This window comes from Onychomys torridus, chromosome 13, assembly GCF_903995425.1.
Source record: "Onychomys torridus chromosome 13, mOncTor1.1, whole genome shotgun sequence".
Lineage (NCBI taxonomy): Eukaryota > Metazoa > Chordata > Mammalia > Rodentia > Cricetidae > Onychomys > Onychomys torridus.
Window position 1 is genome coordinate 49,432,734 of NC_050455.1, and position 25,727 is coordinate 49,458,460.

General features: G+C 51.6%; 1 protein-coding gene across 1 annotated transcript; it reads left to right on the forward strand.

Moving 5' to 3' along the window:
• The first annotated feature begins 1,190 nt into the window (after positions 1–1,190).
• On the forward strand, positions 1,191–25,462 carry Csf1r (colony stimulating factor 1 receptor). The gene is made up of 21 exons (XM_036205014.1): positions 1,191–1,387; positions 4,908–5,165; positions 5,518–5,796; positions 6,079–6,215; positions 6,837–6,996; positions 8,944–9,133; positions 10,803–10,918; positions 11,059–11,179; positions 11,298–11,488; positions 12,754–12,866; positions 17,642–17,768; positions 17,874–17,978; positions 18,410–18,520; positions 19,425–19,587; positions 21,668–21,756; positions 21,869–21,966; positions 23,129–23,251; positions 23,333–23,444; positions 24,038–24,137; positions 24,437–24,545; positions 24,640–25,462. The coding sequence occupies exons 1-21, from the start codon at positions 1,339–1,341 to the stop codon at positions 24,817–24,819; spliced, it is 2,931 nt and encodes a 976-aa protein (XP_036060907.1). The 5' UTR covers positions 1,191–1,338; the 3' UTR covers positions 24,820–25,462.
• The last annotated feature ends 265 nt before the right edge of the window (positions 25,463–25,727 follow it).

Here is a 25,727-nt window from a genome sequence, read left to right on the forward strand (position 1 = left end):
GATTTCTTTCATTCACTAGAGCAGCTCACGGAACTCTGGGAAACACATTTACTGACTTGTTATACAGGGTATGACAAAGAACTAAAGACCACCCCCACCACACCCCCAGATGAATATTTGAGGTAAGGGGCCATGTTCTCCACTAGGAACCTCTACTTTGACCAGCAACTTCTAGTCGTTCAGGTAACAAGACTCCATCCTGAAGCCACCTAAGAGCTGCCAGCTGCCGGTCAACTCAGTGGTTTATAAAAGGTACAGCCTTGATGAGCGCAAAGATTGTAGGGATTGAGTGTCAGCAAATACATGTTCATAATATCATTACCAGAGTCCTAGGTAACCAGGACAAATGTCAACAAATCAGGGTCTGACCACTTGCCCTGGAAATCAAATAGGAAAAGCGATGGCTGAAGGTGGTAAAGGAATTGGAGCATCTGTGGGCCTGTCTTCTGGGGAAGAGTCCGGGTTTAAATACAAGAAGACCTGGTGCAGGGTGCAGGAGTCCTGCTGGTCATACACTGCTGTTGGATTCATGACGTCTCTGGTTTTTTCCTACCAGTTGGCCCCCAGTGAGTCATTCTCGGCTTTGACGACTGAGGGGACATTTGGTTCCTACTTAGGAGTAACCTCATTTCTTCTCATGAGGTGACCACTGACACTAAGGGGAGTGGGGGGACAATCTCATCATGGGATGATTGTCTGCTGTTTCTAGAACCCAGCATGACTTTGGTTTAGGATAATTAATGGAAACTTCTAGTCGCTTCTGTAGAGACTGGAGATACCGTCAAATCCCAATTCCTCAGTTATCCTTATCTTGATGCTTACAGCCCAGAAGGTAGATGAGAAAGGTCAGAAGAATTTAGGGCCAATCAACCCATCATGCCTCAGGTGGACTCACTGGTCATCTGGGAAACTATTTATGCTACTGACTCTCTGGCTGCCTCTCTTGGCCATGGTTTTCCTCCAGTCCCCTTAGAGGTGGTTTCTTGAGTCCCTCAGACTTAAACAATTTCCCTGCAGGGGTAAATGCAGCCCTGCTCCAGATTCTGCCTCGTGCTGTCTCTTGCTCTGGGGGTGATGTTTTGTTTTCTTCTAGAGAGACCCACTATTTCCAAACTCTGTAGTTCCCTTTCAGCCTAGGTTTTTAAGAAAAAAAAAAAAAAAAAAGGGAAGAGGGACCAGGCCAACGAGGAGGAGGAAGAGGAAAAGAAGCCTGACAGCCAGTGCAGCAGACAAGAGTGTGTTCAGCTGTCCTTATCCTCACAGAGCTAGCAGCTGGGAACCCTGTGCCCAACCAACCCTCCAACCTGCATCAGCCCACGCTGCCCCGAGGAGGAGACCATGGAGTTGGGGGCTCCGTTGGTCCTGCTGCTGGCCACAGCTTGGCATGGTAAGAGCAGACAGACAAGGGGGTGCTCATGGGGGTATTACAGAGAGGACCCACGGGAGGACTCCGAGGGCCACCGCCCCGCACTTGACGCCCCTACTTTCTGCTTTGTTTCTATCGCGCAAGAGTGCGGATTTGTGTTCCTCTGGAGAGAAAAGGAGGGGAGAGTGGAGTGGAACTAGCCTGGCCAGCGCTGTGATGGAGCTAAGCTTAGCCTTTGACTCACAGTGCGTTCTGTGCGCGTCTCTGGGGCTTTCGGGGCCACTATCCACGCCACTCATCCGTAGCTGGCGATGCTCGTGGATGTTTCCTGGGCCTACAGGAAATCACTCGGGAATCTCCTCCAAGGCAGACGGACACTGAGAGGTCTTGGGCAGGACTGAGATTTGCATATGGGAGATAATCTCAGAGTCGGGCCGCTCAGCTGCTTTTGCAGTTCTTCCTTGAGGGGTCTGGCAGCCCGACAGCCCAGGAGGCCATGGTTAGTTAGGCAGGACCTGGCTCAGAAAGGCCCTGTCTTGGAAGGCTTGGGGGAAAGGGTCAGAGCGGAAGATAAGAGTTCGTCCTTTCTGGCCCAGGGTTCAAGGGCCGGGAATTTGAATTTAGAGGGCGTTTGGAAGCGAACACACATGGGCGAGAAAGCATGTGACCGAGCAGGCAAGAATGCTGGGGGCGGGCAGGGGGGGGGTTGTCTAGAGAAGACCAGAGAGGGTCTCCCCAGCCATTGTCTTTCTAGACACTACTCCCCAACTTCTCAGGCAGTAGCAGCTGCTTCAAAATCACCATCTCGGAGAGGGTCAGGTTAAGAGTGAGGACTGGCATCAATGTCCACATCCAGGCTCTGCCTGACCGGGCACACAGGTCTTAGACCATGCCACCTGCCTGATAAGAAGGACGATGGTACTTGGTGGGGAAGGACCGTCTCACCCTGGTCCAGGGGGAACTGGTGGTACTGGCCCCTGGTGATATGGTAGTCCATTGAAGGCCGTGCTGGCTCAGCCTGTCTCACTGGCTTGTTTGTGTCCTGGCACTTTCCTTCATAGGAAATGTGAATGATATACCTTAGGACACACACATTCTTAAGAAGATGAGTCTTTTTCTCACTCCAGAAAGTCCTGTGGATTTGAGTCACTGCTCATTCAGTTTTTATCTTGAGGATTGCTTGTGGGACACTGTGTGTGTGTGTGTGTATGTGTGTGTGTGTGTGTGTGTGTGTGTGTCCCAGTTCAATGTCCAGCTCCAGAAGGAAGAGGAGGTAAGGGACAGCAGTGGCGAGCCTAAGGTGAGTGGGTGGGGTGGGTGGGACCATGGGTGTTCCCGTGGGCGTAGGAGTAGTGTTGAAGCGTTTAGAGGCAGAGAGCGACTAGAGGCCTCTTCTCCTTGACTGGTGGTCAGGAGTGCAGGAGGTTGGAGAGGGGTGACGCCTGGAGCTGACGGTGTGAGAGTCTAGTATGTAGGTACAAAAAGGAGGAGGTCTGGGTCAAGGGGAGAATTTGAGAGGGGACGTGTGAGATGAAGAATGGATAGGCTGGGGGGGGGTCAGTGGCCATCAAGTGCTCATCCATGGCAAGGTAGTGATGAGTGGGCATCCCTTCCTGCCCACTGTGCCAGCGGGAAGTGAGAAAGCCGTGCGGTGAATGTGGAGCGTGTCAGCCCTGTTCTGTGTAAATAGCCAGGGCAACGGGCTAGGAAGAAATAAGGCAGAAGCCTCTACCTGAGCCCAAGGCAGGAGACCAAGAGAAGCAGAGCAGAGTAGCTTCGGGAAGAGGAGGGGAGGGGGAAGGTGTCTGGGAGATAAGACAGGAGCAGGGTCATAGAACCCAAGGTCGTATCCTGTGACCTTAAGGATTAAACTCCCTAGTTACCACCTGGCAGGTTCAAAAGGGACTTTAGTGATGTGGCATGGGAGCAGGAGGCCAGGGCAGGAGGCCCATACTCTACTGCCCTCCAGGTGGACACTGGGATTGTTCCCACCAGACAGGAGAGATTCTGAAGCCCTGAGGGTCATCCCTCTCCCCATCTGGAAATGATTGTCGGGGTCCCTAGTCCTAGCCAGTGTGAGCCCAAGCCAGGGTGAAATAGCTTGTCCCTCTTCCTGGTAGTCACACTGCACAGGAAACCAAACCCACAACCTTACGTACTTGCTCTCCTCTATTTCACATCTGGCTGATCGGAAGCTCGGGCAGATAGGCTGCGTGTTTCCAGTGGGTTTGAAATCAGAGCAGACATTAAACCAGGCTGAAGTCATTTGGGAGAAATGACTTTCTATTTCTGGGCTTGAGTTTGGGGGGTGTGTGGGGGGAGGGGAGGAGAGGTACCCACCGAGGAGTGGTTGTAGGAAACACTGCAGTACTCTGAGGGTCTGATGCCCTTGGGGCTGCCCTGGCTCGGGGTCTATATCCCCAGCTGGAGTAGGAAGGGTTAACTTGTGGGGGTCAGCAGACAGGGCCGTGACACAGGCAGACCTCCTCACAGAGTGTTCTGAGACCCAGCACGCTGCCCCCCTCTTCAGGAGTCCCTCAGTGTGTGGAGAGGAGTGATGGCCGGGAGGGCAGAGAAGCAGAAGTGAGAATACCAGTCTAGAGAGGCCATAGGCTGGGCGGAAACCAGGGCCAGCCGGGTGCCAGCAATGTGTTTCCGCCCACATAGGCCGAAGGTGCCTGCTGGCCCCTCAGAGGCTGTGAATCAGTTCTCACTTCCCTCCTCCGCCCCTATTTCAGGCCTGGGAAAATCGCTGACACTACAGAGACAGCTATCCTCCTTCCTTAAGACCTGACAAGGGTTTTAAGTTCTCCTTTTCTCCTTCAAGCAAATTTTCCTTAAAAGAGATTGGCTGCCAGGAAAGCCAGCAGGGCTGGAGAAGTGAGAGCAGAGTGGGTCTCTCAGCAGGTCTCGTTCGTAGACATTGGTGTACCGAGACGTTACTTGGCCACAGCTGATGCTGTGAAGACTTCCTGGCATCTGGACAACCTAACGTGCCAGGAAGTGTGAACCCTGTCTGCATTTGTAGGCGAGGAGACAAAGTGAGAAGGATGGGTGGTCTCAGGTCATCCCACAGTTTGTGGACCCGACGTCCAGTGGTAGGAGTGGGCAGGAGACACTCAGAGCCTCTCTCTCTACTGGGCGAAGAACTCATGTCTTTTCTGAGTGAAGGAAGTCAGAACTTGGCCATCTGTTTCTCCATTTGCTTGTTTGAATGGGGCCCTGGGCTTGGTTCAAGCAGTCACAGCCGGCTTTGTACATGGGATTGATGAGGTCCTCTCCTGGGGTAGGAAATGATGCAGAAGGCTGGGCCCCCGTGGCTCTGTGGGAAAGCCTACACATGAGGCTAAGGAGGCTCCCAGGCCAGTCTCAGAGGAGAGTCCCCTGGGCAGATGTCAACAAATTTGGGAGCTGAGTGAAGGGCTAGGTGGTGCAGACTCATTCAAGTACCACAACTATTCCTGCCTGAGTGTGGTCCAGCTCAGTTGGGGGACAGCAGGGGTACCCCCCAGTCCTCACTTCTGTCTGTCACCTCCTTCAGGTCAGGGGGCCCCTGTCATCGAGCCCAGTGGCCCAGACCTGGTTGTAGAGCCAGGTACAACGGTAACACTGAAATGTGTGGGCAATGGCAGTGTGGAATGGGATGGCCCCATCTCTCCCCACTGGACCCTGGACTCTGAATCTCCCGGAAGCATCCTGACCATAAGAAATGCCACCTTCAAAAACACTGGGACCTATCGTTGCACTGAGCTTGAAGATTCCCTAGGGGGCAGCGCCACCATCCACTTGTATGTCAAAGGTGAGGACTCCAAATTCTCTGTAGTGGGCAGGAGGGCCTAGCTTCCAGCATTAGCGTGCATAGTAAGCCAGATCCAAGTCTGAGTTTGAGTACTGGCCATGAACAAGCACCTAGACAGTGCTTACAATTTTTAGTGCAGGCCTCACAATAACCCTGTGAGGTAGCTGCTATGATTATCCCCATTTTCCAGGGGCTCACAGGGGTTGAATCTCTTGTCTGACGTCACACAGCAACAAGCCCCCTAGGGTACAGAAGCCAACCTGGAATGCTGTCCTCGGATAGTACGACTCTGGGCAAATGCTCAGCCTTCCGAGCCTCCCGGTCACTACACCCTGAATCCTCTTCTTCCCAGATCCACTCCGGCCCTGGAATTTGCTAGCGGAGAAGGTGACGGTGTTTGAGCACCAGGAAGCTGTGCTGCCTTGCCTAATCACCGACCCCAAACTCGAGCCTGGTGTCTCACTAGTGCGTGCGGGGGGCAAGCCGGTCCGACGCAGTATGACCTACTCACCACAGCGAGGCTTCATTATCCACAAGGCTAAGTTCATCGATAACCATGATTATCAATGCAAGGCTGTAGTAGATGGTAGGGAATCCCTCTCCATTGGCATCCGGCTTGTAGTGAACCAAGGTAAGTAGGATGGGAAAAATCTGTCCAGGCGTGGAGGCAGGAAGGAGAGCTGGCAGCCATGGGTGCGGGGCAGTGGGGGGAGTGATGGGGGACGGGAGCAGAGAAACAATTCTCTCTCTTCTTTCAACTACTCTTTTCTTTCCGGGGCAAGTGGGGTGAGGTGTGCTGAGTGGGACTCTGACTGAGACTAGCTGCAATGAACTAACCAGGGTAATTGACCCTGTGGTGCTGGGCACAGTGCCAGTGAGCCTAAGTGCTCATGGGTTGTATTTCTGGCCTCAGTCATCCCAGGGCCCCCAAATGTGACACTGAAGCCCACTGAGCTGGTGCGGATTCGTGGGGAGGCCGCCGAGATTGTGTGCTCTGCCACCAACGTGAACCATGAATTCCATCTTTTCCTCAAACGTGGAGACACCGAGGTCAGTTCCCAGGGGAAGGAGATGGCATGGAGAGGTCTGTCTTCTTCTCAGCACAGAGGCATCCTCACTTCAAACTAGCTTTCTGGGCTGGACACATGGCTGTGGCCCAGAGGACAGAGAAGAGGGGCCCGAGACCCCTTGCCAGCAAGAGCTGACTCTGGGGGCTAGGTCTTGGGGATAGGGGTGGGGATGGCAATCTAACCCCTTCCAGGGTTAGCCCTGTACCTTTGCTACAGTTTGAGGAGCATTCACTTCTTACAGCATGAGGATTCCTAGTCTCCCTTAGAAGCACGGGGCATGTTGGCTATTTCAGAAAGGCTTTAGTAAGAGGGAAGATGAGGATCCCCAGGAAGGAATGGAAAGGCTTCCTCTTAGATTCCTCACCCCATGTGCACTGTCCGGGAGGTCCAGCCCTGAGCCCTGGATGTGTGAGTCTCTATACATTCTCATTTTAGCCCAGGGGCAGGGGACCAGTATTCATCCCACTTTATAAGTGAAGCAATTGGGACTCGGAGTTTCGTCCCTTGCCAAGCACAGGCAGATCATCATTTTAAAGGGGGCAGATTTGAAGTCAGATCCTAAACAATGTTGATGTGTCATCTCTATTCCTTCTACCTACAGCTTAAACTCCCTGTATACAGCGACTTCCAAAATGACTGTTATGAGAAAGTCCTGACCCTCAGCCTCCATGCCGTGGACTTCCAAGATGCTGGCAAATATTCCTGTGTGGCCAGCAATAGTTTGGGCACACACTGGGAGTCCATGAACTTCCAGGTGGTGGGTGAGCATCAGGTGGGGGTGGAGAGGCCTGTGGCTGTTGGGAGATAGGATGGCTTGGTTCTGGAGCCCCATCTTAGGAGACTTCCTAGACCCTCAACTTCCTCCAAGCCCTTGCAGAGCGTGGGTGGTGGTTTGTGCTAACAAGTTCTGTTCTGTGTTGGGAAGGCCCAGCAGCTCACAATTGGAGTTCATGCTGGCTCACTCGTTCCTGAGAGTGTAGGGTATTTGTGTGTTACATGGTCACACAAACAGTGCTTCCTTGCTGTGATTGTGAGGAAAGCATCAGTACCCCCTAAATGCCAATATTCCCTCTAACTGGGGCCTCCAAGCTGGGTCAGGAGGCATGAGGGTGGAGTTGTTGGACCTCAGTGAGAAGGGAAGGGAACAGCACATCTCAAAGAGGGAACAGAATGTGCAAGCCCCAAGGGAAAGGAGCCCAAGCATCTTTGAGACACCAAAACCAGCTGGGAACACCAGAGATGTGGAGAGGTGTATGTGATGATTGTGGGGGAGACAAGGCAGGAGCCAGGTAGCAAAGGAGTCTTAACAGCGTGGGTGGAGGATTTGCATCCTACCTTTTTGAGAGGTCATGGAGTTTATAAAGCAGGGGGGTGGGGGACACTGAGGTCTCCACATGACTCAGCTTGTACAGACGGGACTGGGAGTCAGGAGCACCCACTTCTGGGTGTCATTAAACCTGGCTTTGCCAAATATTGTGTTGATCAACCTCTTTGTGCCTCAGTTCCTTTACCTGAAAGAAAATGAGGCTATTGATAGTAGTTGACTGTATTTAGAAAACCCAGAAGCAGCCCTGGTAAGATCCATACTGCTAGAGCGTGTGAGCAAACACCACATTAGAAGACTCACCCCGGGGGTGGGTGGAGGGGAGCTGGGGGCAGCCACAATAGTGGATGCAGGGCAAGCTGGAGAAGGTGGTGAGGGTGCCAACCATGGAGATGAAGAATGATGGACGTAAGATGCCCTCCCATTGCCTGGCTATCGAGAGGGAAGCAGTAACATTCCACAGACTGAGAACCCCACAACAAAGCACTTCTGCAGTGTGGGAAGGGGCTCTGAGTGTGGTCCAGGCATGTGGCCTGCTCACGGACCATGTGTTGAGAGTCGGGGGTGGGAGGGAGGAGGGAAGCATGAATCACTGGCCTCAGAACACACACAGGGAACTCCTTAGAAGTCTGCAAGGCAAAGGGAAGAGAGACAGACTCGCTCAATGTCATCCCTCTGTTAGAGTGCTAGCCAATCTGCTTCCTAGTTGAGGCATTCAGTAGTCACTCAATAAATGCACAAAATGATGCTCTTTTAACTTTTGGCCAGATGTGTGTTCAGGCTTGTGGAGTTGGCAGAGGGCAAGCTCAGACACTTCGGGCAGGAGAGCTCCAGCTTATGGAGCAACAGTTGTGCTGTTAAGATAGGTCTGTGTGTTGTGTTCAAGGGGTGAGTTTGCCAGCGCGGCTGGGGTGCCGTGGACGAGAGATCCCGTGTAAGGACCTAGGCCCCCCCTCCTTTTTTTTTTTTTTTTTTTTTGGAGAAAGTGAGAAACAGTCAGAGGGGTTGAGCAAAGCAACATCATGGTCAGACTTAGGTGTGGCAGATTAGCAGGGCTTTCTGGTGCTCCATGGGGGACTGTCTATAGGGAGAGAAAGAGGAGGAAGTGAGTTAGGAGGCTATCCCAGTGGTCCAAACTCAAGTGGTCCAAGGTGATAATTCCAGACTGGAGTGGTCATGGAGGTTGTGGGAAGGGTTTGGGCAGTTGAGTGGGTGAATGGATGATGGTAGAAAGATAGGTGACAGAGGTGAGTCCTGGCTGGGGCTGGTGACTGTGAGCCTGGAACATGGATGTGCTCAGATCCAGGGTCCAGGGGTGAATGGTCCAGTGAACAGAAAGAGGCCATCTCCCCACCAACACCAGACCTCCTGTGTTGATTTTCAGAAAGTGCCTACTTAAACTTGACCTCCGAGCAGAGCCTCTCGAAGGAGGTGAGTGAGGGTGAGAGCCTCACCCTCACAGTCAATGTAGACGCCTACCCTAGCCTACAGAGTTATAACTGGACCTACCTAGGGCCACTGTTTGAAGACCAGCACAAGCTTGACTTTAACATCAAAAGGACCACCGCATACAGGTACTGCCTGTCAGCCTGAGGACAGTGTGTGTGTGTGTGTGTGTGTGTGTGTGTGTGTGTGTGTGTGTGTGTGTGTGTGTGATGTGGGGGGAGGGTGTTCAGGCAGAAATGAGGATGCTTGGGAGCTGTCCTGTCTGTGCTACCATACCTTGCGTGGATCCTCTTCCTTTCCTCATCTCACTTTCCCTGACTATGGGAGTATTAGTCCTCTGTGTCAAGCTGTCCTATCCCCCTGCCCTGTGTCTCCAGACAGCCCAGTGCATTCCTCTACTGTTTCTGGGGTTGCATGTTCTCAAGATCCTTTGGGACCCCTTAGCTTCACCTCCTGTCCTCCTTTTTTTTTTTTTAACATTTATTTATTTATTATGTATACAGTATTCTGCCTGCATGTATACCTGCAGGCCAGAATAGGGCACCAGATCTCATTACAGATGGATGTGAGCCACCATGTAGTTGCTGGGAATTGAACTCAGGACTTCTGGAAGAGCAGCCAGTGCTCCCAACCTCTGAACCATCTCTCCAGCCCATTTCCTATCCTTTTTATGTCCAATGCCAATGTAGGAAATGACTGTGACTTCCACCCCAACATGGATTTGAGATAACAACCATGTTCATTACCTGAATGATATATTCATTAGCTGGACATGGGGGCAGATGGCTATTATCTCAGCGCTTGGGCAGCAGAGGCAGAGGGATGAGGGGTTCAAGGCCAGCTCTAGAGGCTATATCAGCAAGTTCAAGGCCAGCCTGGGCTATATTAGACCTTGTCTCAAACAACAACAACAACAACAACAACAACAATAACAACAAATATACTCATAGTGGACAAATTATCCACTAGAGACTAAGAAAATTATCTGGAATCAGCCAAAGGTGACTTTTTGCTTCAGCATTTATTTTTAGGCTTTTCTATAATAAAGAGCACCATTAAATTAAGTGCCTACAATGAGTCAGATTCTTTTCCAGCATTCTGAATGCTCATCCCTTCAACCCTCAAGCCAATCCTGTGAATTAAACAAAACAAAAAACCCATCAGAATCACTCTGAGCCAAAGAAAACCACAGCGGTTCAATGTCTGTCTAAACTCACACAGCCAACAATGATAGCATTGGAATTTGGCCTCTGGTTTCTGTAGCTACACAGCTCAGAACCAGTCCTGTCTCTTGTCCCTGTCACCATCCCCTGGGATGGGATAGCACATTAGGGATTTTCAGTAGGGGTTATGGTGCTTATGAATGCTTAATTCAGTGGTAGGAAGGAAGAAACTGGTGATGTTATACCTCCCAGACCTTGCAGAAATTATCTCTAATAAACCTTTGGGGAAACAAAGAATACTCGGAGAGGACAGTCAAGAACCTGGGGTAGGTGGTTTCTTCTGTCTCAACAGCACACTCCTGAGGACCTGGCTCAGACAAGGCCTCTGTGCCCTGGAACTTTTTTTTTTTCATGAGACAGGGTTTCTCTGGTGTTTTGGTGCCTGTCCTGGATCTCACTTTGTAGACCAGGCTGGCCTCAAACTCACAGAGATCCACCTGCCTCTGCCTCCCAAGTGCTGGGATTAAAGGCGTGTGCCACGACTGCCTGGCTTCTGAAACTTTAACAAAGGATGAGCCACTTTATTGCACAAGATGCAGGGTCACAACAGTAGCATCTCTTGACTGTCTTGCAGGTACACATCCGAGCTCATCCTGAACCGTGTAAAGCCCCTGGAGGCTGGCCAGTACTCCTTCCTGGCACAAAACAAGGCAGGCTGGAACAATGTGACCTTTGAGCTCACCCTGAGATGTGAGTGACAGGGACAGGCTGCACAGGGTTGGGTATACTGGGAGGGGTGAGGGTAGCAGGCTCAGGGCAGGTGGTCAAGAGACAAAGACCTCGCCCCTAAGGCTGATCCTGTCCTCCTCCATCCTTCCTTTCCTCCTCAGATCTCCCAGAGGTCAGTGTTACGTGGATGCCTGTGAATGGCTCTGATGTCCTGTTCTGTTATGTCTCTGGGTACCCTCAGCCCAATGTGACATGGATGCAGTGCAGGGGCCACACCAACAGGTCAGTGGGCTTAGCTTCCCTCCCTAGGCTGAGCATCTAGGTGGGGCACCCATGAGTGGGAGAGGTATGCTGCTGTGGGTGACCCTGAAGCCCCGAGTCAAGAATCTATTCTTTCCAGGTGTGATGAAGCCCAGGCCTTGCAGGTTTGGAATGATGCCCACTTGGAAGTCCTGAGTCAGGAGCCCTTCCACAAAGTGACCATTCAGAGCCAGCTGCCCATTGGGACCTTGGAGCACAACACAACTTACATTTGCAGGGCCCACAATGATGTGGGGAACAGCTCCCAGGCCCACCAGGCATTCTCTCTAGGTAATCCATGCTCCCCAGCCAGGATGGGCATCAGACATGTGGAGGTTACTTGTCCTCTCATCCCCGACCAGCCACGCTGAGTCCCACCCCTGGGGATCCCTGGCTAGTCCTAAACCACAGAGCTCCAGAGATAGTTACATGGAGAGGTCCAGAGTCCCTCCCCTGGGGACTGAAGAGGAAAGGGCAAGGTCAGGGAGTGAGGAAAAACAATGAGGCAGAGACACCCAGACAGAGACTGAGAGACGCAGACAGAGACCAGCAAGCTGGTCCACTAGTCTGGTCCTTTGGCTCCTGCTTCCCCCTGCATCCGAGCTCATGTGAAGGAGAGAGGAGTTGAATGAAGAAATACGGCTCATCCCAAGTCCACAGCTAGAGGGGATGCTTTCTCTATCCCTCTCCGGCTCCCCTTGATCCCTGCTTTTGCCTGATCCTGAGACACAGTCCTTACTCAGGGTCACTGTGCGAGGGTTTGCCCAGTGCTGATGTGGAGCCTGCATCTGAGTCTAGTCTCACTCAGAAACCCACCACCTCCCCAGGCCCTTAAATTGCTAGGATTTGGCAATTACTGTGTCAGGGCCTGGGTGAAGCTCTCAATCCAAACTGAACAGGGCAGGCCCTTGGCTTCTACTTGGCTCACGGACCATGTCACTTATGTCCTCCAGTCACTAACCTGGAGCGGCTGTTGGCAGACCCGTTGCCCCGAGAATCATGTGTCACTGCTGGTGGTGGCAGTTTTTAAGTAGTGAAGCCCTACTGGGATGAATGCTGGCACTGTACCAGCCATCATCTCCATGACCCCTCACCCACTAGCAACAAAGCCCCTCATTTTTTCATTTTGAAAGAATGATATACCTGAAATGTTTAGAGAAGTCCTAGTTTGGTGTCAGTCATCTACTAAGGGACCCAAGCTCCTAGCTGGGCATGGAAATGAATTATGTCCTTCCTACCACATTAAGATAACTAGGATTAGAGGTCAGGAGTGGGAGACGGGGCCCCTGAGCTGGTCTCAGACTCAGAAAGCTGCTGAGCTCTTAAGGTCACACAGGGAAGCTACAGGAAAGCTGAGGAGGATTTGGGTATAACCCTCCCCACTCCCACAAGGCTTTTTCTGCCTACAGGTGCAAGTGGTAAAGCCCCACATCTGGGGTTTGCATACAAGCAGTGTCTGGGCACTGAGCCAGCCTGCTACAGAAAATTTTCATGCACTGGCAGAGGACTGAATACAGGTCTCCCTGCCTGCTCACTTCTCTGTTCCCCTCTTCCAGGATCCAGGCAGCTCCCCGATGAGTCCCTGTTCACTCCGGTGGTGGTGGCCTGTATGTCTGTCATGTCTCTGCTGCTGCTACTGCTGCTGCTGCTCTTGTACAAGTACAAACAGGTGAGCTGGGCAGTGGAGCCGGGCCAAGCCTCTGAGGGAGGGAGTCAGATGTGGATGACCCCTGCTCAAGCTTGCTCACTCCGACAAGCTGTCATGCAATTAGAGCTCCTCATTAAGTGTCCAGTGTGTGTCAACAGGGGCTAGCACCACGGAGCTCCTGGTGCAGTAATCCTAGGCCTTACCCTCAGGGGCAGAAGAAGGTGTAAAAGTGAGGCTATGCCTAAAAGGTGCCTAGCTATGCCTGGCTCTGCCAATGGGACCACAAGGCAGTGGGTATGCCGAAGCTCCTTTCTCTATCTGTAAAATGGGGTTCATGATGGTAGATTGTCACTGAAATTCTCCAACCTGTAGGTATAGAGGAAGGGTAGGGTGTTGAAGAAAGAGAGCACTCTGTGGTGGAGCCTCTGCTTCCACACAAGGAGGAAGTTGGCTGCAGATCCAGTTAGCTCATGCCCATTTGGGATGGGAGCGTGACTGAGGTTGGTATCTCCTTGACCACACACTGAAGTGGTTGCTGGGTGCTACTTGCCACCTAGACATGGCTTAGTCACTGTCATGGCTACCTAGTCCTTGGAGAGACATAAATCCTTCCTTATTTGGAACTAAAAACTCTCTCTGGTATCCCATGAGCAGCACCAGGATCCCACAGGCCTTTCCTCCTCGGCTGACTGGCGTCACCTGATGGTGATCTAGAGCCCCTCAGCTCTCTCTACAGTGTCATTTTTTTTTTATAAAATATATTACTCCAGGTACCTTCTCATTCCCCACCCAGGAAATTCAATTGCCTCTTAAGCAGTCTAAGGCCAGGAGACCTGCAGCCTCAGGCTGCCCTTTTCCCTACACCCTTTGAAGACTCCTGGCGGAGGTGCCCCTGAGGGAAAGTCTTGAATCAGGGCAGGCAATAGTTCTCTTCTGGACAGCCTCTTCCCAGGTGACTTGGCCCCATCTGTCTCTATCACCCAGGTCTGGGTGAGAAGGGGTCTGTCTTTGGAAGGGTTGTTTTTGTTGGGGCTGAGTCATCGCCTTCTGTCCCAAAAGAAACCACAACAGTGGGGGAAGGCACAGGGGAAGAGGAAAAGGCAGGAGGCAGCTGACCCTAGGGACAGGGACAAGGAGGGAAGGGCAGAGTCAGAAAGAGGCCATTGGAGTGATTCTGGGCCCAGGCCTACATCGAGGCAGGTCTTTAGAGCTTCCAGTGGGAAGTGCTCGGGTCTGATGATTCCATGTTCTCTTCAATCCCTGTTAGGAACTCAAGGGAGGATCTGAACTTAGGGCTAGTGTCAGCAACTGGTGGATTGATAGGCAGTGAGGATTTAGCCAGGCTCGGTTTCCAGGAAAGGCTCAGGAAGCCCCGGCATCTGGCATTCCAATCACCACGCCTGATGGGAAGAAACCTTGCAGACCACCCTGCTTTGACAAGGATGGCCCCCAAAGTCCCTGGGGATAGCAGGCATTCCTGAGGTTGGCAGGGGCTCAGCACTAGCATCATGGATTCAGATATGTGTGCGTGCACGCTTCCAGCCACACCTCCCTTCCCCCACCCTTCTCCCTTCATCCAGCATTTCCCTAGCAGAGGTGGGAGGGCTGACTCAGCCCAGCTGCAGAAAAACAGGGAAGCAGAAGTGGCTGGGAGAAAAACAGCCCCAGCCACGGAGACTCCTAGAGATGCAAGATGGAAAGGACAGGAGGGGGTCATCCAGCCCGAGGGAGTTCCTCCCCCCCACCCCGCCAAATCTCAGTTCAGCCACTTTCCCCAAGCCATAACATGCAGATGCTTTGTTGCTGTTGTTGCTGGTGATGTTTCGTGTTTGTTTGCTTGGGTTTTTGCTAGTTTGTTTGTTTGGGGACTGGGTCTTTATAGCTTCAAGGATGGCCTCAAACTCCTTTTGTAGCTAAGGCTGGCCTTGAACACCCCACTCTGCTTCCATCTTCCAAGTGTTAGGATTACCACGTGTGCCGCCATGACCAACTGGGTGTTCCTCCACATGTCTAACGATAGTCTTTTCTCTCACGTGGCCAGCAGCAAGTTCTATCTTGTAGTTACGTAACATCTCTTCTGCTTGTAAGCTTTCAGCGACAGGTGGTTGCTGACTCCCGGACTCTCACTCACGCCTCCTTTAGCTCGCTTGCTGAAGCACCCAAGGCCTAGGCCCTGTCCCCAAGGTCTGACTGGACATCGAGTTGGTCCAGTTCTCCACCACCCCAGCCCAGCTTCCACTTTCCCCTAAATGGGACCTCCCCTCAGCGCTTTGGGGGGCAGTTTGTGGTGTCATGCAGCTGCCCCGGGGGCAGGAAAAGGTGAAGCAATCTCCACCTTCTATCCAGACACCGATCTTAGGATCTTAGCTGTATTGGAGGGGCACAGAGAACCTGAGAGGGAACTGGAACCAGGGAAAGGGTGTAACATACAGGCACCCCTTTTGGCAGAGGGCTCTGCCTCAGCACCTCTCCTTTCTCCTTAGAGTTAGGAGATAGCCCACATCTTACGGCCCTCCTGACCTTCCTGCACAGAAGCTCCCCTCTCATTTCCTAAGCTGCATCGGTCACCTGCCTGAGCTTGTCAGAATCTTCCCTGTTCAAGCTGCTCAGCACTTGTGTGCTCTATACCTGGACAATTCTTCTGGCTGGCCCCTGGTGGGTTCTCCTTGCTCATCTTACATCACTCTCTGTCCCGGCACCCTGCTTTGCTGGCTTCGTGATGTTTTTAAATATTTTAAAACCTTTGTTAGTGTCTATTACTTATAGCTATAATACTGGGTTTCAATATGACATTTTCAAGCATGTATGTTATTAATCATATTCACCCTTCATTACCTTCTCTTGTTCCCCCTCTCATACTTGCTGGTCCCCTTTTTTCTCCAAACTCTTTCACTTGTGTGTGTGTGTGTGTGTGTGTGTGTGTACATATGTGTGTGTGTACATATGTGAGTCTGTATGTATGTTCCAATATGCTTTGTTAAGGTTGCTTACAGGAGTGTAGGTGAGAGGTTACTTACAGAGATGGACTATACAACCGAGGAAAACGTCTCTCCCACCCCCACAATAAATCAATAAGTGCCTAAAGTTCTTCAGGGAGGGGGCACTTGTGAGCCTCTCCATCCTCTGTTGTTGACAGGCCCAATCTGTCCAGGTTTTACTCAGCCGCTGTGAATTCAAGAATGCAATAGTCATACCATGCCTGGAGGACAGGATTCCGTAACTCTCCACCTCACCCCAGTTCTTAGGTTCTTTTCTACGGTGTCCTCTGAGCCTGGGAGGAATCCAGATGGCTCCTTTATGGCGGAGCATTCAACAGTCAGTCACTCTCAGCATTTTGACTAGTCATGAGTCTCTGCAGTTACTGCTGACGGCAGCAAACAGAAGCTTCTCTGACCAAAGCTAAGAGCAGCACTGGTCTTTGGGGATAAACAGAATTGTTTAGATGGTTCACTGACAGGCACGTCATCTCCATTTAGCAAAACAGCAGCTGTCTAGTCCCCTCTGGGGTTAACAACCTCCCTAACCAGGAACTTTTGACCAAGATGACAGTACCAGATTCGAATTCCTTCCTGTAGCCTTAATTCCCATCAGAAAGTGGCTAATTACCCCATAACAGACTTGACACTGTTTGTACCAATGGGTACATCTTTCACAGCATTATTTGACGGTTTCATATATATATATATATATGATTTATTTATTTATGTATACAGTGTTATGCCTACATGTATGCCTGCAGGCCAGAAGAGGGTACCAGATCTCATTACAGATAGTTGCGAGCCACCATGTAGTTGCTGGGAATTGAACTCAGGACCTTTGGAAGAACAGCCAGTGCTCTTAACCTTTGAGCCATCTCTCCAGCCCCCCTATCTATATATTTAAATTAAATGCCTCTTTTAGGCAATCAAATGCTAGCCCCGTGGGGTCAAGAGTTTGTCTTGTTCAATAATGAATTGCTTATGCATGATAGAAATGAATACTCAGTAGAATGTATTATTTTAATGCATGGCTGTATTATTGAGCCTGGAAAAGAGTGAATTCTGACCTCAGCATAGATGAGATGATGACATACATGATGCTCAGTGAAAGAAGCCAGTTACAAAAAATACTGTATGAAATACCCAGAACAGTAAAATGCTTAGGGAAAAGTAGAGTCATGTCTTCCAGTGGCTAGAAGTCAGGGAGGGTTAGGGAATTGCTATTCCCTGGGTACAGAGCTTGTTTTACAAGATCAAAGGAGTTCTGGAAACTGGTTTCTTACCAGGGTGAATGCACTTAATACTACTGAGGTGTACACTTGGAAATGTTTGGGATGGTACCTTTTCTGTTCCGTATATTGGACTACGGTTGAAAATAAAAGCAGGTCTGGAGGGTGACTTAGTTGTACAGTATGTACTTATGCATATATAAGGCCCTGGTCCAGAACAAAACCACCAACATAAATTATTTGGATGAGAGAATGGACAGGTTCGTGAATGAATGGATAGTTCTCTGCGTGTACCCTGTACCTTGGCCCAGGAATGATCAAATTCAGAGGCATCAAGGCCTCCAGAAATGACCTTATCCAAATCTTCGAAGGAACAGGTAAGGAAACTGAGGTTTGGAGAAGGGAAGGCCACATAGTAAGGCAGAATTGAGCACGGACTAGCTTTTGATGCTGTGCCCACAAGATTCCACAGCCCCTCTCGGCTCATAGCAGGCTGAGAGCTTCTGCGTTGTCCTCTCATACTCTTGGGAGGTGAGATGCCAGTCTGTCTGCCAGCCCATCATCCCCACGCCTCCCTCCCTTTCTGCAGAAACCCAAGTACCAGGTGCGCTGGAAGATCATTGAGAGCTACCAGGGCAACAACTACACCTTCATCGACCCCACCCAGTTGCCCTACAATGAGAAGTGGGAGTTCCCCCGGAACAACCTGCAGTTCGGTGAGAGATGGCCTCTGTCTCTGTGATCTCCCGTCATAGGGCTAATGGGGGCTGCAGGGACCCAGTGGACCTCAGGGACCTAAGGAGCCCATGTGTGTGTGATAGGTAAGACCCTCGGCGCTGGTGCCTTTGGGAAAGTGGTGGAGGCCACAGCCTTTGGTCTGGGCAAAGAAGATGCTGTGCTGAAGGTGGCTGTGAAGATGCTGAAGTGTGAGTTGGAGGAGGTGCAGCGTGGGGGTGGGGTGGGGACTGGGGAGTGGTGTCTGCAAGGAGCAGGCTGGCTCTGCTGTCACAAGAGGCGCTTTCCACACTTTGAACCTGTTGGGAGGGACCTGGGGGGTTTTAAGTTGGGACTTGACTGAGTTTCAGGCTCCTTGTGACACCTGGTTCTGAGGGTCTTCGTCAACCTTTGAGGAGGATTGGGCCTTCTGACTGAGCCCAAGGGGAGTTAGGGTGAACCTCAGGGAACGATCTTGTCTTAGCTTGGCTTCCTCCACCCCAGATGAGCTCGATAACACAGGCATCTTTCCTCTCCTTCCCTTCTCTCCTCCTGTCTTCCTCCTTCCCTCCTGTATCTCTACATCTCTCCTCCCTCTTTTGGATTCTGATCCCTCTGGGTCTCTGGGTACTCCATCTCCCAGCCACGGCTCACGCCGATGAGAAGGAGGCCCTAATGTCGGAACTGAAGATCATGAGTCATTTGGGACAGCACGAGAATATAGTCAACCTCTTGGGAGCCTGCACTCACGGAGGTGAGAGCTGGGCAGGAATGGGGAGGTGAGAGCTGGCAGGAATGGGGACGTGTGGTCTTGGGTGGCCAAGGGTCCCTGGACATCTGGCTCCAAGTTCTCCCTCTCAGCTGCTGTAAGTGTCTGCAGGATCCCTGCCTCCAAATCGCTCATATTTCTAGCCTGGACTCATAGACAAAGCAGGAGGTGTTTATGAGTGGGTGATGCAGATAGTTATGTGCAGCTCCCTGAGCCCACGTACAGGGAATTTAACATGGGCCCCAAATCTACCTTTCTCCCCACCCCTCAAGATTTACCATTGTTGTTGTTTTGAGACACAGTTTTGTGTGTGTGTATCTTTGGCTGTCCTGGAACTTTGTAGAACAGGCTGGCCTCGAACTCACAGAGATCCATCCACCTGCCTCTCTTCCTCCAAGGTGCTAGGATTAAAGGTATGCACCATGTCTGGCTTAGATCTACCTTTTAAGAAGCTCCTATCCCAGATGTGTATGCCCCAAGGCTCCAAGTCACCTCTCTCCTTTTCTTTATAGCAGCTTTGTCCTACACTGAACTGACATTCTCCTCTGAAGAATGAATTTTTGAGCAAAAATTTTCTTTTTTGAGACAGTCTCATTGTAATCCAGGCTGGTTTAGAATTTCCTATGTAGCCCAGGCTAGCCTTAAACTCACAGTCTTACCTTAGCCTTCTGAGGGCTAGCATTACAAGCAAGCATCATCACACTAGGCTGGGCTAGACTCTTTTTTTTTTTTTTTTGAGAGTTAAGTTTCCATTGGCTTTTGCACAGATAGGGTTATTAAAGCACCGAGAAGCCTGCTCGAGGCAGGATTAGAACTCAGAGACCCCTGTTCACACGGGGAGTGGAGCCTTGGGGTGTATCTCTCTCACTTTCGCTTCTGGCCGCCTCAGGGCCGGTCCTGGTCATCACTGAATACTGCTGTTATGGGGACCTTCTCAACTTCCTGCGAAGGAAAGCTGAAGCCATGCTGGGACCCAGCCTGAGTCCGGGACAGGATCCCGAGGGGGACTCCAGCTACAAGAACATCCACCTGGAAAAGAAATATGTGCGCAGGTAGCTCCCTGGCAAAGGACAGGACAGAAAGGAGGTCAGGATGGCAAGGAGGTCGTACATATCCTGCCTGTGTCGTGAGGAATACCTACCCCAGGCTTTAAAGCAACTCTGCTTTCTTACAGCACGTTTCCTCCATTCGACAAATACCTGAACACTTAGCAGGTTCCAGAAACGTAGAAGGCGATGGGTCCATGAACCCATCACCTTCCTGTGTGGAAAGATTCTCCCAGGCCCATCCATACGTGGAGGTCTGGCCAGAGATGGGAGGACTCGGGGGGGGCGGGGAATGCATGTTCCTGCTTGTCACAGCTTGTCTATGGGGGCTGCAGGACACAAAGTCCACTCAGGTCTGTCTCCACACTCCCACGAGGAAGTGAGGACAGGGTTTATTAATTGTTGGATGGACGTAGCAAGATAGCCTGGCCTGTGGCGTGGTTGCTGGTCCACTCAGGCCTTGGTTTCCCCGGGTGAGCCAATGGAGTGTTGAATCTCTCAGGGTCTTTTCTGCTGTCCTGTGATTCCTGGAACCCCCAGAGGCTATGGACAGAGCCACATGGGGAAGCAGAGAGAGAGGAAGAAACAAGTTTCGTGTTGCCCATGAATGAGAAGAGGGGGAACCTGGGCTAAGCCTGCTGTGTTTTAAGCTAGAGTCTCAGTTTGGGGTCATGGTGGTCGGGGTCTTAGAGCAAGACTACGGCAATCAGGCCATTCTCAGAAGCGGGGAGTGTACAGAGTGCTTACAGTGAAGGCACTGGCCGCTGCTGAGCCCGGGAGAGCCAAAGGAGAAGGAGGTTCCCTAGCTTCCTTCTTCGAGTGTACAGGCAATCAAAACGTCCCCAGTGTGGGACATTTCAGGGGCAGCTGGCATGGAAATCAGTCCTTCCTGTGGGCCCAAGTGATGCTATTACAGAAGTGTGGTTTCCAGAACCAGGAGATGGTGGTTGTGCCATGGATGGATCCTAATGGAGACTCTAGTTTCTCTTTCTGGGAGCCTGAGGGTATGAGCAAAATTGGGGTGCCCAGCAGCTTGCTGGCAAACCATATCTGGCTGGCTGCTTAGCACCAGCAGTGGCATTCAGGTAGGGCTGTGTTTCTACAGGTAGCTTATTACCCATAGCAAGAGTCTGGGTATCCCTGGGTGTTGTCTGTCCACCCAAATCTAGAGATGCAATCTTCACTAAAAGAGACTTCCTGGGGCTCAACTGCCCCAAGCTAGTTTAAGCTCTGCTCTAGACCTGCCTGAGCAAATTTAGTGCTATGCGTGGTTGTTTGGGGCATGAGGACTGTTACCACCTCTCCAAGCAATTGGCGTTAAAGTGTATGTATGCCTGTGTGTGTGAATACCACATGTGTTTCCAGTGTCCACAGAGGCCAAGATGGTGTCAGACACCCTGGAACTGGGGTTACAGGGAGTTGTGAGGCACTGAGACTCACAAACTAAATCCAGATCCTCCGAATGAGCAACAAGGGCTCTTACCCACTGAGCTAGCTCTCCAGGCCCCTTCCTGTGTGGTTTTTAAATTTTTATTTTTACATTTATTTACTTGTAATGTATATGTACAAGCTGGGTCCCTCTCCATTGCATGGGTCCCTGGGATTGGGCTCAGACAGTAAGAACCTTTATCCTGAGCCATAGTGCCACCCTCCTGGAGTGATTTTTTAATGAGAAGCCAGCTGGTGAGAGGCTGCATTGGAGATATCAGGGAAGGGCCCCAGAATGTACTCACATCCCAGGAGGGCTGCCAGAGAGACAATGTCTTCCTGTCTTTGAGGATAGAGAAGGGAACCCCAGGGGCACACGGGTATTAGGAGCAACAAAGACCTTCAACAGGCAGAGCAGTCCAATGACAGAATAGGGCGTCTCCGGCATTGGGGATGGCTAAGCAGGGCACAAGGATTGCTTAAGTAGAATATGGCATGGGGCCTTCCTTATCAGAGAGGGACACTCAAGCTGACCTTTAGGTTCCTTCCCCTCCACTGAGTGACTAAGGGAGTCCAGGGGGGCAGCTGGAGGACAGTGCCTGGGCCAGGCTCTGCAGTGATGGGCATTGATCACTTCCCAATTCTCCTTCTTATGCAGGGACAGTGGCTTCTCCAGTCAGGGTGTAGACACCTATGTGGAGATGAGGCCTGTCTCGACTTCCTCAAATGACTCCTTCTTTGAGCAAGGTGAGGAGGTACCAGGATGAGGGGAGAGAAGGGTGGATGGGCCTAGAGGGGCTGGGAACTGGGGCTGAGGAGGAGCAGGGTGTGACAGAGTTGCCTTGATGCCTCTTCCTAGATCTGGACAAAGAGGCCAGCCGGCCACTGGAGCTCTGGGACCTGCTCCACTTCTCCAGCCAAGTGGCTCAGGGCATGGCTTTCCTTGCTTCTAAAAATGTGAGTCTGGGTGAGAGGGGGCTGAATTCCTGCTGGCTGCAGAAATGGAGAAGGGGAGGGGAGGGGGCCCAGTGAGAAGCAACGGAGTGGGAGTGGGAGAGGGTAAGTGGGCCATGTACTCCACTCAGAGGCAGCGCGAGGGAACAGTGCTGAGGCAGACTCCTCCTGGAGGCCTGGCCCCAGCCTTGCAAATGCCTGCTTCCCTGTGTGGCCATGAACAGGCTTAACAACTGTCTTACTCAGGAGAGTGAGCAAGACAAGTGTTCTCTCCTTTATTTATTTATTTATTTTTGGTTTTTTGAGACAGGGTTTCTCTGTGTATCTTTGTGCTTTCCCTGGATCTCGCTCGGTAGACCAGGCTGGCCTCGAACTCACAGAGATCCTCCTGCCTCTGCCTCCCGAGTGCTGGGATTAAAGGCGTGCGCCACCACCGCCCGGCTTCTGTTCTCTCCTTTTATTTATTTATTTTTTAAAGATTTATTTATTTATTATGTATACAGTATTCTGTCTGCATGTATCCCTGCGGACCAGAAGAGGGCACCAGATCTCATTTCAGGTGGTTGTCAGCCACCATGTAGTTGCTGGGAATTGAACTCAGGACCTCTGGAAGAGCAGCCAGTGCTCTTAACCACTGAGCCATCTCTCCAGCCCCTCCTTTTAAAGCACAGTGTCTTACTGGCTGAGCTGTCAGGATGCCAGAATGCAAGGGCTCAGACCACCGCCCCGAGAACAGACTTGAGGGGGCCAAGGTTTAACTACTGCTTCTGCTCTTTGCCGTGACAATTCAGATTCTGTAAGCCTCAAGATCTGTGCCTACCAAAAAGGGTATTCTCATGAATGGTTTAAGGGTTATTAGGTGTGCAAATGCTTGGAGAAGCACCTGGGATTGTCTGCTCGGAGGTGGCAGCTGCTGGTGTTAGGACCTCACAGCACAGGGACCTGTTGCTCCTCAGAGGGCAAGAGGAGTGTGGGAGACATGGGTGTGGGGCTTTATAAATGTTAGACTGGCCACATTAAATTCTCTCAGACCTCAGGCCTGCACAGGTTTGGACAGGACTAGAGTAGACTACCAAAATCTGCTCCCTCATCAGGGACCCCAGACCTCATGCTCCCCGTCCTGGGCTTTGGAGAGAGAAACAGTCTAATTTTGTGTTTTCCTTAGTGTATCCACCGGGATGTAGCAGCTCGAAATGTGCTGTTGACCAGCGGACACGTGGCCAAGATTGGGGACTTTGGGCTGGCTAGGGACATCATGAATGACTCCAACTATGTTGTCAAGGGCAATGTGAGTGCTGAGAGGGAGCGTGGCTGGTTGGGTAGGCTGTGGAGAGCCACAGCACCAAGTGATACGAGATTGTCTTGTCAGGCCCGCCTGCCTGTAAAGTGGATGGCCCCAGAGAGCATCTTCGATTGCGTCTACACAGTTCAGAGTGATGTGTGGTCCTATGGAATCCTCCTCTGGGAGATTTTCTCACTTGGTGAGCTGTTAAGCCTGCTTCCAGCACAGCCAGGGGCCGACCTGTCTTCGGCTACTCCACTGGTGTCTTGAACCTCATGGATGAAATCTACTCAAAAGACGCCTGGTGTCCAAGACAGAGCAAGGGCTGGCAAGAGCCCAGGGATGGAGATGGCTCTTGAACCTACACAACAGCACCTGTGTGTGATTCAGACCCTCCAGACAATGCACATTTCCTAAGTTCTTCCTTTGCTTGCCTCTGCTCAGCAGGAGCTGTTATGTAGAATGCTACCCATCAAATGCCACTGAAGATGTCACTAGTCACCTTCTAGCTCCTGTTTACTGGGGAGTAGGTACAGGGCCCTTGTGCTGAGTCCTTAACGGCACAACCAGGTTGATAACGAGGGGCTGAAGGTTGTTGGCTCTCAAAGCGTAGGCGTTACGTACCAGCTAATGCCTCACCTAGGGAGTCCTGAGTATGTGACTAGTTTCTGCTCTAGGGCTACAGCTAGGATGGGACCGTAACACTCTTGAGATGCATGTGCGTGGGGAAGGGGAAATCAAGTGTGGTCTCTTATATGATCGTGGTCTCTTATATGATCCCGGTCCTTGCAGGTCTGAATCCCTACCCAGGCATCCTGGTGAACAGCAAGTTCTACAAACTGGTGAAGGATGGATACCAAATGGCCCAGCCTGTATTTGCACCAAAGAACATGTACGCAAAGGCACCCAGGGAGGAAAAAAGGATCTCTAGGGTTTGGGTGGTGGTTAGATGAGCATGTGGCCCTGGTCTTTGTCTAGAAGGCTCCAGGCTTCTATCTGCAGTGTATTAAGGTTCTATTCTAAACTATGAACCCAGGTGTCTCAAGCATGTTAACAGGTGCTGTACCACTTGGGCCATACCTCTAGCTCCTGACTTACTTTTGACTAGTTTTGGGGGTCCTTCACTAGGTAGATCTCCCTAGTGATGTGCCCTGAGGACCTTGACACGGGCAAACTTTGTTCTGTCTTCAGATACAGCATCATGCAGTCTTGCTGGGACCTGGAGCCTACCAAAAGACCTACCTTCCAGCAGATCTGCCTCCTCCTTCAGGAGCAGGCCCAACAGGACAGGAAAGAGCAGGTAAGAAGGATGGAATAGCTGCTTGGCTGGCTAGAGCAGGCTGGGCCAGACCTAAAAAAATCTCTGCTGACTGTCTGGTTTCTTCCCCACTCAGGCCTATGCTAACCTGCCAAGCAGCAGTAGCAGCAGCAGCGACAGTGATGGCGGCGGAGGCGGCAGCAGCAGCAGCAGCAGTGAGCCCGAGGAGGAGAGCTCCAGTGAGCACCTGGCCTGCTGTGAGCCAGGGGATATCGCCCAGCCCCTGCTGCAGCCCAACAATTACCAGTTCTGCTGAAGTGGGACAGCGGAGTGCTGCTGCTCCCCACTTCCCAGCTCTGCCTCCTCCATGGACGGCTGACATGGGGAGAACATATGAACTTTATCCTCAGCTTGGCCCAGCTCGGAAACTTCAGAACCTCAGGGGTCTGGGGAGGTCAGAGGCCCCATTCCCAGAGCCTGGGCCATCACTGCCAATGGGGTTTGCACAGTGCTAGCCTGTATTTACTATGTCAATCTGTGCATCCCCTTCTTTATCCTGTTCCCACGTGAAGGAACCTCTGTTCCTAACTCTCTTGTGTTTCAATGGAAAGACTGATTTTGTGTCTCAGAAAGACAGGGCTCCCAAGGCTGGAAGGAAGCAGAGGGCTTGCGTCCCTGCCATGCTCAGACTACAGGCTTCCTGGGGCAGGCTCCTTCCTGAGAAGCTGGTTTCCATTCTTCACCTTCACCCCACAGTTCCATCTCATCCTGGATCTTGTACTGCTGGAATGAGCCACGTGGCAGCTAGAAGTGAGGGGTGTTCTATCCAGTGCCCTGTCATTCTAGGCTGGAAGGCACGGGACCTTGGTGCAGGGCTAGCCACACCAAGCAACACTGCATGCTCCTCTCCAAGCAGTGTGTCCTCACTAACAGTCAACATTAAACTAACAGTTAACACAGCCGGCAGTGTCTGGTTCTTTGCACCACACGAGTGCCTACACGCTCGTTCCCTAGGACCTCCTCCACCTCCCTCGAGTGTCTACACATTCCCTAGGACCTCCTCCACCTCGAGTGCCTACACGCTCATTCCCTAGGACCTCCTCCACCTCCCTCGAGTGTCTACACATTCCCTAGGACCTCCTCCACCTCGAGTGCCTACACGCTCGTTCCCTAGGACCTCCTCCACCTCCCTCGAGTGTCTACACATTCCCTAGGACCTCCTCC